An 18,644-nucleotide genomic window follows, 5' to 3' on the forward strand; every position below is an offset into this window, starting at 1 on the left:
ACAGTCAAATTCGCACGTTTGACACAATTGTCTTTTATTGGGAAAACAAAACATCAGAAAATTTTCAGGGCATTTTGTTTACAATATAAGTTTGTGTTTGAGTAGATAATTATTAGATGGGTTGGGCTACCTTTCCTATTTACTATTAATTCTGTACCTTTTTCATTGGGAAACTTCCAAAAATATATGTATGTATTTCTTTTTTGTTTCTGTAGAACATTGAGATGTACTCATATTATTAAATTTCAGGCAAGAACTTAATGAAAAGTCCTTGTTTTTTGTGAAGGTAAAAGCGAAATGAGTATTGTAAAGTTTACGTCTTGAAAAAGTAGACAGTAAATTACAATTTAAATATTAACATGGTCTTATTTTCTTTTTAAACGTTGTAAAAAGATATAACTAGTAATTAATAGTAGTAAGAAAATGTCACTTGTAACGAAAAGTCGTTAACAAAGTAGATAAGATACATAAAAAACCTCTTAGGAGAAGCAACAAAATGGCATAACTTTTATTTTGTCTAAGTGTATTTCCTGCTTACTAAGAGGGATTTAAAAAAAATGCGAACTTTCGAATGTCTAATCTTTTTCCGCTTGGTATTTTGTACAAGAATTTGGTTGAAATACTTAAAGATTAAGAGTTGTGTACCATATATGTAGGTGGACTTTTGTACTGTTTTAAATCCTATATTCTTGAGAAAAGTTCTGTTAATCTTAGAAAAACGATAAACTAGAGTTGACTTGCAAGGTTTCCATTAAGCTTTTTCAAATGATCAATCTTTTTTTAACTATACATATATATTTTTTTCATTAGATTTATAAAATTATTTTGTTTCATATTTAAATTTCATGATTTCTGCCAATTACAAACAAAATAAGCCAAGTGGTTTTACACTAATTCTTGCACAAAGATTTAAAGTGGATGTGCATTTGAGAGTAAACGTGCTGCGAGTCGCTCTCGAGAGCGATTTCGGTTTTACCTTCAAAAACTTGTCCTTTAAACTGTTTAAAATTGATGGACAGACATCTCTCACAATTCTTCCTAGTGTACATACGGAAGGCTGCCGTATGAATCACCTGCGCATATTATATAAATAACTTTTAGTCTTTCCTTCGAAAATGATTTGCGATTCATATGCTTACTGGATGCTAAAAATCTAAGTGTTACCAGCATACGCTCGCGTACTGGTATGGCTTCAGTTAATTGGGTGTTTTTTTTTTTTTAATTATAGGTCCAACTTTTTGTATCAAAAATTCAATTTCACTAACTGACAAACGGATAAAATTTCGAAACTGTTAAGGATCTTCAATTTGAAGCTCTCTTGAAAGAGCAGACCCGCACCGAACTGGTTACGACGATCTACCCACGGTTTAACCCAACATTTTTTTTTAATACTTTTTTAAGAACAGTGCCGATAATTAAAGCAGCTGTAACCCTTCGCTTGTCATGGTCAACTAATAATATGCTAGCAAAAGAAATCTATCAAGTGGACATGATTATGAAAGTACCCCAGCAAAAAAACTCTCCATAGTCTTGCAGAGAGCTCGAGATAGCAACATTTCTAAAATTTAGCTCTCAAATAGACAGTATCCTGAGAGTTTGATAGCAGGAGTACTCTCAAATGGACAAGCACCTTAGCAGCATAAGCAGAATAATTTTTATTCCACTTAGGTATAAATTCTAGAATTAAATATAAGTTCAATACATAAATATATGACTTATTCTCTTTTTCTAGAACTTTTATAATTTGTTTTAGAAAATCAGTCAGGTCGGTGTCGGTCTTGTGATAATACCAAAAGAAATAAACCATGAAAATAAGTGACAACTTAACTCAATCAGGAAACATTAGCAACATTTTATAAGATTAACTTTCAAACTCCCTTTAATGTATGTATTTATACAAAACCCTGACTACTCATTCAAAGAATCCGTTTCCCAAAATCCAACTAGTGTTTTGTAAAATTCTACTCTTGAAACTATACCTTTATACTAAAAAATGGTCTTGAAATCGAGAGAAATATTTTAAGCAAATTTTTAAATTCCATGAAGGTACCAGAGCAACTGGTGTTATATTTTTGGTTTAAGAAAAAACAAGTTTTCGTTTATTCAAAGGTTTAAGGTTCCAAAGCTTTTGTTTGTCGATATTCTAGGTCTAGATATCGGTCGTCTGGTGTTGAGCTGCCTGTAATTAAATTAACAAGAGGGTTGGGATGGGTTGGTATTTTCCTTAGCATGTTAGTGCTAATTTGGTGGAGGTATGCATCAATTCGCACAATGCCAACAGCTTCATAAAGACACGTATTGCTATAAAAACTAACGGAATTTGGTTTCCTATAGGGAGAAGTGCAAGTTCGGAGAACCTTACGTTCAAAAACTTGACTTTTCTTCATGTAGGTGGGACTTATTGTATACCATATGGGGAAACAGTAGGATAGAATAGGACGAATGAGTTGCTTGTAAAGCAAGAGCTTCGTCGCGGGTTTAGAGACCGCTTCTTTTGTGTTAAAGGAAGCGTAAGAGAGAGAAGGCACCGTTTGCTTTCTAAGGATGTATTAACGTGTTAGTTGAATTTAAATTTAAATAGATTACATTTTTTTGGTAGACCATTCTTTGAGGCTGTTCTGAGACACGTAAGTTCTGTTTTGGAGGGTTGACCTTGATTCCCATTTGGAGGTAATACTCCCAGAGTCTAAAAATGTGTTATTTGATTCTACTGAGAGCTAATTGAGGACTCCCAGAGGTACTGTACGTTACTCAGTCGTCAGCATTTTGTTCATTTCTCACTGCATACATACTGATTTATTTAACTGAGAATCAACTAGAACGAATTCATTTTCATACATAATGCAACTAAGTTTCATTTCAAAACTTATGGAATGTACATATTTTTAGCTTACAATTTTAAAGTTAACTAGTTCTATTTGTTGCATTAATAATATTTAATTTATTTTGAATTATTTCATACAAACAAAATATCAATGCCTGTACAAATTGCAATTGCAAAAACAATACATTGCGACCATTTTCTTACGTCTCAGTTAGAATTAATCACTTAATCGCACATTGGATCCTTTAAAGAAGTAGTAATACATCTGCTTACTCTTCTGTCTCTTTTAAACTATCAAGTGGTGAAGAGATACAAATGTAAGACCTAAAAAGGAGTTCTTTAGGAAGAATCCAATATTTTGAACATCTAAAAAATTAAAAAAATCTTTAAAATAGAGTTTGCCAAAATGGTTTACAGTAGGAAATTTTTAAATTGAGAGAAAAAAATTTAACGGAGCGGGATTTTCGGACTTATAGTATCTAAACTGAATGTAATCCTTAATTTTGCTGTACTCAATTATAAAATACTGCTTTAAAAAATAAGAATGGGAACATTTTTACCAAAATATAAACATAATCTTTGAAACAGAAATTGCATATTCATTTTTTATTGCTATTTAATTATTTGCAAATAAAAACCAGTTTGATGAATTGTTCTAGGCTATTTGTCTTCGAGCTTATTTTAAATTAAAGCCTCTTTAAAAATAACTGCTATTTCATTCTCACATGTAAGTAACATTTTCGAAAATTTAAAAACTAATGGAAGATGTCTTTTGTGTTAACCTAAAGAATTTATTTTCGGTCGCTGAGATTAGAGAGTTCTTATTTTTATTGAAATAAACTATAGCAAACTAATTTTTACAGCAAATAGTCTACACTTTCTTTCAAAAAAACACATTAAATTAAATTTTCCAATACATATACTTATTTCTGGCTTCAAAATATTGACGAACGTATTTAAATCAGTTGTATGTCCGATACTAAAATTTTCCAATTTTTGATGTTTTTCAAAGAACGAAGATGATATTCTACTAAAAATTAATGACGTCAAACATAAAATGTTATTAATTTCTGTTTAAAGATATATCCGGAACAGGAAATATGTGTAAACATTTTTCAGTCTTTCATCATTGTTTTACATTTTTTGTAATTTCCTCTGTGCTTTTTAGCAATCCACATAAGAGAAAAATGTTCCTAAGTTGTCGGCTGCCTATTTTGTTTGTTTTTTAACTTACATTCAACTGTTATCTTTGATTTGAAATCTCTTGTGTTTGAGAATGTTAACTTAGTCTCGAGCACTTTCTTGATGGGATGTATCATTGACATTTAACTTATTAAGCATTTAAATAATTGATTATTAAAATTAATTGAAAATTAACTTTGTTTTTTTTCTTCAGAACTTTTCTCTTCAAGATCAAAAAATAATAATAAAAAAAAACAAACATTACTATATTATCAACTTTTGTTTATATTTACATAAATAAAATCTTAATTATATCTTGACTTTAAAAATAATTATAAAATATTGATATTTTTGTTTAAGAATAAATCATAAATCATTTATAAAATATTATGTAATAATAAAAATCACAATTAGGATAACATTTTTAGTTTTTTTTGTTGTTTTGTTTAATCTAACTTTGATTAGGTGTATCTATAGTTTTTTGAAGACAAAGTATTTACAAGTTTTTTTTTATTTAACGAAATCATTAAAATAATTTAAACTTAAAGGGAGATAAGAACCATTTTAGTATCAGACATTATGAAGTCACAATGGAGTTTTGTTTTTTGTTTTTCTATCTATTTAGTACAGAAAAAGGACACTTTTGGAATAAATTATAGAATTAAATTAATCATTTAACAAAATAAATAATAACAACATCAGATAAGTTCTTCATCAGCTCTATCATTTTAGAGCTGTGTTGTCAGTCCAACGACATATGATATCCAATCGACTGTAAACGGCACCCGATGATAGATTCCTGGCTGGCCACGTGATGCACACGAGTATCCTGCTGAGACCACACCTATGAAAATATACAAATAAGGTAAGTTAAGTTAAAAAATATAAAAGCACAAAATGAACTCACCAATTAAATACCATCGACCATTCTTTTCATGCATTAGCGGTCCACCGGAGTCTCCTTGGCAGGAGTCCTTGCCACCATTACGATATCCGGCACACAACATCTCGGGATAAATAACAACATTTATCCCGTTCTGGCGATGCCATCTCTCGCAGATTCTAGGGGAAGAAAATCAAGTTAGCTCGCTGTCGAAACCTCAATAACTCACAAACCTATTCTCTATGACTGGAACGTCTACGGCTTGCAGAGTTTTTGGCCTTAGCCTCGATCCAGGATTGAGAGCACCCCATCCGGCAGCCCATCCAAACTTTCCCAGGAAGTCTTCGTTTTTCTCTGGCAAGCATATTGGAGCTTCAATATTTTATTTTTAGAGATTTATCAATTTGTTTAAATGAAGCCAAGGAACCAGTCCGTCGTCGACGTCGGTTGTCAGGAGTAAAGGATAATTAATTATTTTACATTGTGAAGACAAAAAAGACAAACAAAAATAAAAAACAGAGAAAACTCAATTAATATACCAATATGCGGCATGAAGTGGACCGGTCTTTCCAGTGTCAATACGGAAACATCGAAGCGATCTGCTTGCGGCGTAAATTTGAAGTACGGATGAACATCGATGCGCCTTACCCCGAATGTGTAAGCTGGCAATGGCTCAACCGCTGAATTGATCACGTAATCGCCCAGTGTTACATGCACTTGACGCGGTGTGGCACGAGCCACGCAGTGTCCAGCGGTGACGACATGTCTTCGTGATACCAACGAACCGCCGCATCTGAAGAAAACAAAAAAAAGAAGAGCACACAGCATAAAATAAGAGTTAATTGTCCATGTTGTTGTGTTGCGTTTAGTCTCTCCGATGTTAACTGTAAGTTAGCCATAGGTATCGTAATTTGGTCTGATAGTGATGTGGTGTGGTCTGGTGGTCTTTGGTACAACAAAACAAAGTGTGATGATGGTATGTTGACGTTGAGGCAAAGAAGAAAGAAACGTTTAAGTGATTTGTTTGTTTAATGTTGAATTAGGTAAGGATGGGCTAGACGCGGGCTCTTCAAGTCGAGACTTCTTGAGAGGAGACAAGATAAATGGATGCCTATTGTTTATTGGTGCATCAGCATTATTCACGAATACCATACTACATTACTTATAACTTTAGCTAGCTCTTTTATAAATTCCAATAAAAATACCTCATGTTAAACGTTATCTTCATTATAAAGCTTATAGAGGAATGTTATATTATAAAACATAGAGTCTCTAATATATCATAAAATACCAAAGCATAACACAAATGTGTGAAGAAAAAAAGTATGGATCAGGGTAAATAAGACATTAGTCGAAATTATTGACATGTAACTCTTAATAAGAATATTTATGATAACAAACAAATTAAATCAAGATTCTTATTAACTTTTTTTGTGAAGATATCAAAAGGAACCTAGGCAAAGCAAAACACATTTTCAGGACTTTTAGACCAATAAATTTTAATACTTTCCTGTGAATTATCGGCAATCACATCTTCATGATAGAAAGCGAGTGCTTTTTCTCCATAAGCAGCTGTTCCCGACAGGGAATAGTACTTGGACCTTTACTCTTTTCCCTTTGCATAAATAAACTTTTACCTTACATTTTGGATTAAAATATATGCTGTTGGAGTAATTTCGTCAACTGAACTGAGCGTTATTAAAGTGTTATCCAGCTTTGGACAAATTTATGGCGTGCAGCCAGGAATAGCAAGGAGCACAACAAATTTTCAATAATCTTCCCTCAAGATTTCACTTAAGGTATTTTTATTCGAATTCTCTCCCTCTTAACAGCAAAAGTCAAAAGCAAATAAATATTCCCAACTCCTACACAATAATTTCTTTGATTTGACAAATAAATGAAATAAAATGCCATCCATAAATTCGAAGAGACAATTAGAAGAAACACTTTCTTCGTCTATCTGTCATCGCACAAATCAATTGACGTCGCAGTTAATGACATTGAATCTTTTCGATACCACTCCTCTGTCTATTGTAATCTTTTATATTTTTTTTACAAAATTGAACATCGAGATGAGATAAATGTTTATTTTATCGTGTCTATAATTTCAATGCCAATCAGAATTTCAATCAACTTCTGTTTGTGTGTAATTTGAAGTGAAAGTGATAATTATTTTTTGTGTATAATTTATTTAATTGTGTTGATAAAAATTACCTTGAAGATCCGATTCGAATATATGCTTGCCATGGAAAAGATCCAAATCCAGCATCATCACCACCCACAATTCGACGTTGGGCAGCTTGTTTAGCCAATGATATACCACAACCTGTAAAAATATTCAATTATATTAAAATTGCTATTTGAAAAGTCATTCGAAAATTATAATCCACGAGTTAAAGCACAATTTGTTTTTATTTTCACAACACTACATGCATTTTTATATAATAAGGTTAAGCTCGATCCAAAAAAAACACCTCCAAGCTCCAACTACTTCATGGAATAACCGTGATGCTAACAAACTCCCAAAAATAAACTTTAAACCAAACGATCTTCCAAAAACAAAAAAAATAACAAAAACTATTAACCTGCTTTTAAAGTAGCGAATCCCAGTAAAGTTAAGCATCAAAACCCAAAATCACACTAAGCCAATATTGAGAACAATAAATTAAAATTGTATTTTTTTAAGTGCAAAATTTGACCATGCAATGCAATTTTGGACTTTTGTCTAAAATTATTATTTATTTTTAACTTTTTTTATTGAATTGAATTTAAATTTAGTTTTCCAAAAATAAAGAACTTTTTTATTAATAACGAAGCATGTTTCTTTTTAGTTGTAAAAATTAGAACACGTTTCTTATTATTCAAATTTGATTTTGATTTGATCGAAATTCTGGGTGCTTTAAAACAGAGTGTAAACCAAATTGTTCGAAATTCTATTTTTCATTTTTGAACTGATATTTCTCACTTACGTATATGTGTTTTCAACTTTTCAGAAGTTTGTTGATTTAAAAGTTTGTTTATAAACTTTAAACTATTTTTTATAAAAATAAAAACTCAAAATATAATTCATAGAACTATAATTACCTAAGATCAAACTAAAACAGGAAGTTTTGAACCTGTATAATATTCATACTTTTTCTAGCAACTCGAAGAATTGTTTAAAACTATTTTACATTACAAAATTTAAGATAATAGGGGTCGACAATTTCCTATTAGCCCCTAAAATATTTGCAAACGATTTTTTTGTGAGCCAATGTTTTTTAAATAAGTACTTCAAAAGTAAGTTATAAAAACTTGAAGCTTAAACTGTTTTCTGGCCAAATATTCAAGACGCTAAATAAATTAAAAACGCTACTAATTGGATTGTTTGAAGAAACTGCCAAATATTTTGTATGAAATTAAATGATAAATTTGAAATAATTTTAAGTGACATTTTATTAGTTTGTAATTTCCCTTAAAAAATGTCTTGAAAATGATTTGAAGGCAATGGCATTTTTGGTTCGTGGAGGTATTTTTTGTTCAACTAAAAATTTACCTTTTTAAACTTATTTTCTATATTAAAAATACACCTACTTTTTTCTTTAAAAGAATTTTTGGAATATCTTGTTTTTATTAAGCATGAAACTTGTTTGTAGTCAATATCTCTGCTGGTTCTTGAGATATGACCGACTAAAAAATGTATTTCTGACATGCGAGCAAGTTCTGAGATATACGGACAAATATTCATCTTTTCAAAAACTAATTCGGAGGCTTTGAAACATCGAGAAATGTCAAACAAATTTGAGGATTACAATAATTTCCTTTGTTGAGAAGTTAAAAATAAGTCTTTATAGCAATAGCCTGATATGAAATTTAGGAAATCTTAGACCACTTTAATGTCTGCTAAATGTTTCTATTTACTCCCCCAAACCGATTTGGCTCAAATTTGGAACTGCTTGGAAAGTTTAACAACAAAAGCTGACTTACAACTTCCCATTGGTGCCCTTGACAACTTGCGTCTTTGACAATTCTTCTAGTAATCAGGCACAAACTAGATATAAATCATAGGCAGTAAATATAGTTACGAAACATAGCCTTGAAAAGTTAAATAGCAAATAAAGTTTTTTTTGCGTTTTTTAAAAAGCCTGTCTTGCACACTTGATGTGGAAGACTGAGCTCTTTAAACCTAGCGTAGCCAGATATTTTTTATGAGCTGACATGTGGTATTGTTATTCCATCTGATGTTTGCCTTCTTTAAAGCGCTTTGCATTAGCAATAGTTCATATTTCGCGTTTGGAATGCCAGCATTACGCAAACGTCGTTGAAGGGGTTGTACTGTACCAATACTGGCGAATTCGTCTGCCTTACAATTTCCTATAATGTCAGGAAAGGTGAATATTAAACTGTTGTGTAGAGTTTGTGAAGACCGAGTCCAAAGATTTGATAGCGGCCTGACTAACTGAGAAAATACAGATATCAGATGTTGGTATCACGTTTTTTTAAAGCCCCGACAAGATTTCTTTTATCGCCAAAAGATCCACCTGAAAACAATGATTGGGAAGGTGGAAGGTGGAGACTTAATTTCAGTCGTTCAGAGTACACAACTCTACCAACTCCTTTTTTTGTTTTTGAACCATCTGCATAAAAATGGATTGACTCGTCTTCCAGGAATGCCCTATCCTCCCAGAACGATCTAGAATTCATGGAAATCTAGAAGTTTCTGTCGAATTGCAGTTGGGGGATGTTTTAGTCTGTGCGATAAAGAATTGATTCTAAATACCTAAGAATTACGGTGTGGCCAATGTTGTATTTAATCCACTTTGAGGCGAATAACAGAGCTTGCAGATATATGTTTGCTAAATATATCAAGGGGTATTAGGTAGAAAGGGGTGTAGTGCGAGCGATTTGCTTATACATAGGTAAGTTGAACGTTCGACTTTATATATTTTGTCGCGGTTTATAGCTTTTTTTTTATAGCAGTCCACCATACTGCCACACCGTACATTAAAATTGGTTTAGGAAACTTACTAATGTTAATATTTCTTATGAGATAAAATTAACAGTTTGAAAACATATTTAGCGTTTTTTTAGTTTCTTCTTTTCTTGTAAAAATGTCTTGAAATTTATAAAAAAAATTGATTGGAGTTTCCAGCGTTATTAGTTCGTTTTTTTAGTTTATTTAGTTGAACTAAATGTTTCCCTTTTTTAATTAAATTTCTGTATTTAAAAAAATCACTCACTAAATAGCTTGCTTTTATTAAATACTACATTTGTATGTAGTCGATATATCTGCTAGCTTTAGAGATATGTCCGACGAATAAAAGGTATTCCTGACATAACGAAGTAAAAAGATGAACGGACAAATATACATCTTTCTAAAAACCATGGATTTAGGTTCTGGGACCATGAAACTTCGAGAAATATCGAAATATTCAATTTGACAAATCGGAAGGATTACAAAAACGTCCTGCGAAATGTTTAAAATAACAATTGTCTAAAATAGACTTTAGACAGTTTTAAATCAACAAATGTCTATTATATTCATCTATTGATTGCACCAAACCAATTCTGGAAGGTTTCACAGTGCTTTACAAATTTTACAAAAAATAATCTGATTGATAACTTTCCATTGGTGTCTTTGACAACTTGCACCTGATATTTTCTAGTAATAAGCCAAGTTCTTATTTGAAAAGTTAAAAAGCAATCATTTTTCAGATAGAAATCGTATATTTTGAAAATAATGATAAATCATAGCCTCAAAATGATAACCAGCAAACAATTTTTTTTTTAAATCTTAAGATAGACTTATTTTTAAGTTGGATTTGAACTTGAGCCTTCAAGAACAGTAGGAAAAGAAAAAATTAATTGCAAGTTTGAAAACCTATTTTCTATTTTCTGGTTGAGGTATTTGAAATATTAGAATATTTTTGTTTTTAATTTAAGCTTGAGTTTATTTTTCTAAATATTAAATGTAAATTTCTTAAAAATTTACCAAATACTAAAAAATACGTTTAGTATTAAATGAAATAATTCTGAAGTGAATGCTCTTAGAAATGTCTCATCAATTTTAAGTAGTTTTTAATTTTTTTTTATAAAATTAATTAAAATAAACATTTTCCTAAAAATGTCACCTTATGTTAACAACTTAATTTTTCGTAATATTGAATTATTGTAAAAGTACATAATTTTTGTCGATTTTTTTAAAAGTTGTCTTCGATAAAAAAATTGAAATTTGATTTTAAATTTCTGTTTAATTTTGCAGTTATGGCGGATAAAAATTGTATTGAGAACTGTAATTGATACAAATAAGACCCCACTAAATTGTTTGGTAATTCTTTTCATCACATTTTAATGATTTTGTATGTAAAACAAAATTAATTTGAAGTTGTTCGATTCTTCGAGAAATGTCAAAATGTTGAATTCAATATTAAGATGCGGGAAGTTGTAAATTTTCGTTTTTATTTTTTCAAACTTATTTTGTTTTGTAGTAATTATTTTGTTCGGGCATGACAAATGTTTCATTTTAATTAAACTTAAAGTTAAAAAAGTGTGCAAAAAAGACAGAAAAACATATATAATTAAATTTAAAATTGTTTGTTATTTTATGAGTAATTTCTGCATTAAAAATGAACATAATGAGTGCAATTTGTTGTTAAAACAGTATTAAAACATAAATATAATCAAACATAACATATTATACGTGTTATAATATATTGCATGCTAATTTAATTATTTTAATTACGTATTATTTCTTCTTATTCATAATTGTTTCTTTTATATCCGTAATAATTTGATGTCTTATTTCAACATCACGATTATATAGGTACTCTCCCGTAAAATTATAAATCTAAGGAAATTTTAAGTCAGTGTCGGTGTCGGTGGTTTTAAATTCCTGGTTTAACATAAAATAAATGTTTTAACATTAGCAAAACTGTTTATTACTTATTTAAATGCAATAATTACTTTCACTTTTTGTGCAAAGACTGACAAAAGACATAAAGGAGTTCTGAAGACGAACATTTACACCAACTGGCAATGTAAACATCTTTACTATGGATATTAAAGGGTAATTGCAAACACGACATTATTGGTTCGTGACAATTTGAGGGTTTTGAAATGTGATAATTATTAATTGAATACAAATTGAAAAAATTGTTAGCAACTCCAACTTGTCCGAATTCAAGACAGATTCAATTATCAACTTTTGGGCTTGTTTTTGAACCGTCTCGTTTTTCTTAGCTAAATCGTTTGGTTCTTGCAGTATTGAAACTTAAAAGTGACCAATTTTTGATAGCATCTTTCTTCGCTATCTACTTTTATTCGATTCCTAAGAATCTTAATCAAAACGAATGAGACCAAGTTCCAAAACATAGTTTTTTTCTTCCTGCGTTTCTGTTACTTCGATTTTATTAAAGCTTGAGTCAAAACGAGTGATTCTAGGACTGACACCTTAAACCTAACAATCTTAAAAACTTATTGACAACAACTTAAAGTGTTCTGATTAAACGTCACACTTAAAACAGTGGTACACAGAGTTTCAAAACATTGTCTTGACTTTTGTACATTTAAGGATCTGTGCCTATATTTTTTGAAAGCACGACACAGAACTTTTAGGGTTGCTAGCCCCTAACTACACAAATAATGTCAACTTTTAGCAATGAAATCAATTTTGTAAACTTTGTACTTACAATTATTCTAATTAAAAGGTAAAAATGCTTTGGTTTCAAAAAGCATTCCTTTAAGAAATTTTCTCTAATGGAAACAAAAATTAGCTAGAATTCCAAACTGCTATTTTCACCAATTAAACGTTCTGAAAAAATTTGAAAAAAGTGCCTACAACTTTAAAAAACCCTAGAAAATCCAACAACCAGACTCAGGTTGTAGACTTTATTTAAAAAAAGAAAGTTTGAAGGAAAAAAATGTATTATCAACAACAGAAACATGCTAAGTATGGTGTGATAACTTATCAAAGCTTTTCAAAAATAAAAAAACTACAGAAACACCATCACTATAGTCAAAAAACAATTATTATCATTGCCAACACACTCACTGGGATCATTCAAAACTGGTCCATAGTTTTTGTTTGGAAGATTTGTCAAATCAACAGTCGAACTAACATATTCGGAGGTTTTTAAATTTGTCGATTTTGCTGTCCGATGACAGCATCCACGCAATATTCCATCGCAGGTCCCTTGCAGGAGACCACCTGTCATCCAACAACCCAAAAAGAACTCACAAGTACCACCGCGGCCTTGACATTCTAAATCAGTACTCGTATCAACTGTAAAAATTGTTATAATTTTCAATACCAAAAGTTTCAAGAAAAATTGTTGTTTTTTTCTTTCTTTCTTTTTTTTTATTTTCAAAAAAGCAAATGTGAGAAATGTGTGATTGAAAGCGAAAAATGAAAGAATGCAGTAAAAAAGAATGAGATGAAGTTAAGAAAAAGCGCAATGAAGATTGTGAGAATGAGAGAGAGAAAAACTACTTAAAAAAAGAAATGAAACAAAGAACTTTGATCCTCCTACCTTTCTCCTTGAAAGTGCTGGCCGATTGGGCTCCAGTATTTTCGCTGTCCACACTAACCCCATCTATTTCTTGGAGTCCGAACTCATTGCGCACCTCTTGAATGGCCGACAACTCATTCAAGCCAAAGTTCTGATCTCTACACGGAACAAGAAGAATAACGCAAGTAAATGATTCTATGAGTGACGAAAACAACGTCAAGTGATTTTGTGTGTTTTTTGTTTTTACCTAAAGGCCACGTTGTCGCTAAAGTACGCTCCGCTGCCACTCGTGCTCGTCGTTCCGAGATTGTCATTCACGGGGAACACCACCCGGGGAGATCGCGACGACTTGAAAGGATAGTAGCGGGACTTCCGTGATCCGGCATAGTCATTACCGAAGTCATTGTACTCGGTGAATATCTTTGGTGGAGCGAAGGGACGTGGTCCCGTCCGATGGTCACGCTCACTATCACCGAAGAAAATACCTCGTTGAGGTCGCGGCGCGGCTGCAATGGGACCATTGACGTCCCCGAACTTTGTGACCTCATCACGGTACAACTTTCCGGAGTAGGGTTTTGAATTGGCACTCGAGCCAGGGAATTCTACGGTATGACCGCTGTTAGAGCCATCAAGGTTTTCTTCGCTGTAAGGCCGCTCATATGATCCGCTGTCAGTGAAAATGGGATTGTCTTCGCGATAGCCTTGTGGGTGGAAGGGGAAGTCAGTGTTAAGGCTATAGCTGTTGGGGAATTGGAAGCCTATGCGACGCCCTGACAAGTCATCGACGTCGATCTTATCTTCCGATTGGGGACTTCGTTCTGTTCTTTCATTGACGAACAACTCACCGTTGAAGCCCTCTACTGGGACCTGGTCATCCATCGTCGGTGGTCGAATCTGTCCGAAAGTGATATTCCGCTTTGGCAAGGCCTCATTGTGACCACCCTGCGCTAGGGGAATGTAGACGTAGCTCCTTCCGGTTTTCGTCTGGTTCTCTGGCGATTGTTGGAACACAATCTGTGACGCATCGTCAGACCTCCGCTGGGCACTTCTGCCATTTCGGTAGGCTCCGAAGGACTGGACAACGCTTCCGTCGGATCTGCGATGCATGCGAGGGAAGCTCACGTCATCCACTTTGGGGAAGACATTGAATGGGGCGTAAAGATTTCTAGCTGACCGCTGTGTCCCACCAGTCAACCAGGGAGTACTTTGAGATTGGCCACTGGCAGCTCGCTGGTACTGGCTGTGGTCGGCAAGAGAGCGGATTTGACCCGTCCGCACGGGACTGTCGATTGCGTTGGTTAATATCAGACCGGCAACAATTGTTAGGAAACGCCATTTGTTGGATTCTAACATCTTACATCGAGGTCAGTTGAGGAGTGTTGTATAGAGTAGTAGTAGTACGGCGACGGCGCGCGTCTTAAGGGTTCGATTCAATTTTGTGAGATTTTGAGTGTTGTAAGTGATGGTGCGCACCAGTTCATAACGTTTCCGTTTATTCGTGCTCAAGAACTCCTTCCTCGATGCTCGTCATAGTTTCATGGCCCAACTGGTAACAGGGGAAAAACCAATTATTAGTGGCAGCACTTGTTCAGGTATCGCGATGTTAATGTTGATATTGATATTGATCTTGATCTTAAGCTAGCTCTGGCCAAGAGCACTGTATAGACCACAGAGTCAATGGACTTGACTCGCTGTTGTTGATGATGATGATAGCACCCAGTTGAGGTGCAACTAACGTTTCCACTTGCACTGATTTGTACCTGGTCTTGGGGATATCTCGTGCTGGTGGTATGATGGTAAGTCGTGTTCGCGTTTTGATGTTAAGTGAGTTGATCCTCCTCGGCGGCGGCGTCGTCGTAGTCGGCTATGTAGTCGTTTTAAACTTGTCGTCAGTTCAGTGATTCAGGTTTTATTTTTAATTTTTGCTTTGTTGCTTGAGTTGGGTGGTTTTGTTTGGTGTTTTGGATTTCGTGTGGTGCAACTACCGATTACACATGCGGAGGTAAAATTGCTATTTTGTTATTGAAATTTGTTAGTTGCAAGTTGGAAAAAAAGTGCAGATGGAAAGACTTTTTGTTGGAAGCGATGTTGTTGGTTGGATTTAATTGGTGGTTGTTGTTCGTTGCGATGGAAAATTTCACCTCCAGTGCTATCAAATTGCATACAACATTTAGTGACGGTTAGTGAACCCATATAGCATATGAATGTGATGTTGTGATTATAATATTTTCCAAAGATTTCTTTGTGGAATCTGAAATTAAAAAACGAAACAATACTGGTTATCGAAATTGCTGTTGATAGAAGTTGATAATGTAATTGTTATAATTTCAAAAAAGAGTAAAATTGGTTTCAGTTAATTATTGGTTTTATTAAAAATTCCTTACGAAAGTCTTATAGAGAAATTCTTAATAATGGAAATTTAATTTAAAAACTAAGAATTTTATTATTGTATAAAAGTAGGATATTTGGCCTCCAGATTTTCTTGAAAAAGAATCCGCACGTTTGTATCCTAATTAATGCTATGAAATATCAAATTTGGTTTCAAAAACAGTGTTATTCTTATAAACCTTTTGGAGCTTAAAGTTACAAATTAACGACTCTTGATTTCTGAATAGTCAAAATTAGAATTCCGTCATGATGTGTGTGATTGTAATTTATAGCATATTTTGGAGCTATTTTTTGTATATTTTTAGTATCAAAACATTTTCTAAATTAAGGACTCGTAGACGAATATTGTCTAAATTACCTAAAATTGGATTGAGTTGTTAGATTCTTTAAATGCGCTATCAAAAATTTCTTAGAGTATGGTGCTTCGAAAACTCAAACTATCAACTATGGTTCAAAAAGTGTGACATACTTAAAGAATTTTAAATACTTCTATTCAAAGCAATTAGCATTGCATGGTTGCCATTTCTGGAATATTGTAAAATTGCTTGTTTTACGAAGCCAAGGCTACGCCAACGTAAGAATCACACGGGTTAGCAACTTAGTTTTAAGTTTATATACACTAGACTTGGACAAACAAAATATATGTTTTAAAGCTGTACATGGTGGGTTTCAATAATTTTGTTATCAAGTTCATCTAAACTTAGTTAGTCTCTCTATGTTTAAATACAACAAAAAAAAATGTTCTCCCTAGGAGTTTATGTAAACGTGTTGATGGGAAATTCAAAAATTTAGTTTCTTACAGTTGATGCAAATAACTCAAAGTTCTTAAAACCAATTTTACATGAAAATAAAATTTGATAAAAAAATACTATTAACAATAACATTGTGTTTCATATTATTATCAAATTACTTTTATTTTCGCATTTCGCACGGTTTCTACATGAAGCTCGTATAAAAAAAAATAATATATTTAAATTCTAATTCAATCAAAACATTCAGTTTTAAGTAATGCGATACTTCTTCTAAAGAAAAACAAAGCAGCTGGACTTGATGGTATTCCCGCAGAATTCTTAAAAGCAGACCCTGAGGCAGCTTCCCGTATTTTGCTTAAACTCGTGCAGGCTGTCTGGGAGAGAGAAACTTACCCAAGGGACTGGACTGCAGCGGTATCACAGTTCTATCGGTTTTCCGAAGTAAATGGCAACTATTATTCTCAAGAGGTTTAAGTCCAGGATCGAGGCTACCCTCAATAGGCCCCAAGCGGGGTTTCGCAACGGCTGATCGTGCGTCGGCCACATCAACACCTTGCGAATCATACTCGAACAATCATCTGAGTACCAATCACCGCTTCACCTTATGTTTGTAGATTTTGAGAAGGCGTTTAATCGGGTGAATGCATCTGGAAATCGCTAATTGTGCGAGGAATCCTTGAGAAAATTGTCGCTGTTATTAAAGAATCGTAGAACAACGCAAGATATTTGTGTTGCACAATGGACACTTTTTCAATGTGCGTCAAGGAGTGAGACAAGGAGATGTCTTGTCACCAATTCTGTTTTTGCTGGCGATTGACTGCCACGGTGAGTACAAATGAAAGACACGGTATCCAATGGAGTCTGTTTGACAAGTTTAGCCACATAGATTATGTTGACGATATATGTCTAATGGCTAACAACACGGCAGGCTTAAATCAGATGTGTCATTCACTGCGATTAAATGGAGAGGTAGGTGGCTTTAGGATTAACACAAATAAGACCAAAGTAATGACCACGGGCCAAAGCACATAAGTTATTCTAAGTCAGGGGACCATAGAGAAGGTTGAGTAGTTTAATTATCTAATAAGTATTATAGCTCTCGATGGTGGAACAGACCTGGATGAAACAGTAGAATTAACAAAGCCCGTAGTGCAATTGGAATCTTTTCTCCTGTGTGGAACTCTAGCAAAATATCGCTACGCACCAAGTTGAAACTCTTCAAGTCAAAGTCAAATCAGTGCTGTTATATGGTTTTGAAACATGGAAATGCTCTGCCAACAGACTACAAGCTTTCGTTAACAGTTGTCTGCGCTCTAATCTGAAGATCCGGTGGCCGAAAACCATACCTAACGTTGAGCTTTGAAATAGGACCGGACAGAAATAATTGGACGCAGGCAGCATGCAACGGAAATCGCGTTGGATAGGCCATACACTGAGGAAACCTGACGACAATATAGCAAAACAATCCGTCCAATGGAATCCCCAGGGTAATAGACGCGTTGGAAGACCAAAGACAACTTGAAGTTCATCAGTTTTGAAGGGGGCTCGGTCTCAAGTGTCTACAGCTGAGGTCAGTTGCGGTGAATTGGTATCATTTTTGAAAAATTACTTATTTTGTTCCAATAGTAAAAAAAAAATAAAATGTTTTATGTATCCGTTCTTCCCCCTATAGAATCATAGACAAGGTAATAATTGAATCATTTATTCTGCAGTTTTGAATTTATTTTATAAATAACTTAATGAAATTACCAATCAAGGTAAACCTTCAAAATTAATCTATAACCCATTTATGTCTCACTGAATGAATATTTCAATCCCAAAATATGTCTCATTGTCATTCTGGAGAAATTACTGAAATAAATCCTCGTGAACACTCAACCCCAATCGAATATTTATACATGGGACACATTCTCCGCACAGTATGAGTCTGTTTCCAACATTAGAAATCCGGCTCGAAGGACCAAAATGTTTTTTGCAATAAATGCTAATTTAGAGTGCAAAACAAAATGACAATCTCCATCTTTACTTTTCATAGTCTGTACTTTATTTTGAAAGAAACAACTAAACAATTAGATTATTAGAAAAGAAGTGACTTTGTTTTATTTGTAACCCCTATATTCATCGAATTG

The 18,644-nt window shown here is 33.3% G+C and overlaps 1 protein-coding gene across 3 annotated transcripts in view; it reads right to left on the bottom strand.

Annotated features, from left to right (window-relative positions):
• Positions 1-4,409: 4,409 nt before the first annotated feature.
• LOC129952300 (uncharacterized) overlaps positions 4,410-18,644 on the bottom strand; it is a 37,755-nt gene continuing 23,520 nt past the window's right edge. The window contains exons 2-10 of one of the 3 annotated variants that reach the window (XM_056064818.1): positions 14,221-15,626; positions 13,623-14,076; positions 13,397-13,533; positions 12,919-13,149; positions 7,104-7,215; positions 5,429-5,682; positions 5,123-5,261; positions 4,914-5,068; positions 4,410-4,850 (exon numbers count right to left, since the gene is read on the bottom strand). In XM_056064818.1, the coding sequence (XP_055920793.1) occupies positions 4,735-4,850; positions 4,914-5,068; positions 5,123-5,261; positions 5,429-5,682; positions 7,104-7,215; positions 12,919-13,149; positions 13,397-13,533; positions 13,623-14,076; positions 14,221-14,728 (2,106 nt within the window). In that variant the 5' untranslated portion in view covers positions 14,729-15,626 and the 3' untranslated portion in view covers positions 4,410-4,734. Of the gene's footprint in view, positions 4,851-4,913; positions 5,069-5,122; positions 5,262-5,428; positions 5,683-7,103; positions 7,216-12,918; positions 13,150-13,396; positions 13,534-13,622; positions 15,627-18,644 lie in introns of all 3 variants that reach the window. The other 2 variants (XM_056064817.1, XM_056064819.1) reach the window with 2 other exon arrangements.

This window comes from Eupeodes corollae, chromosome 3 (assembly GCF_945859685.1).
Source record: "Eupeodes corollae chromosome 3, idEupCoro1.1, whole genome shotgun sequence".
Taxonomy (NCBI): domain Eukaryota; kingdom Metazoa; phylum Arthropoda; class Insecta; order Diptera; family Syrphidae; genus Eupeodes; species Eupeodes corollae.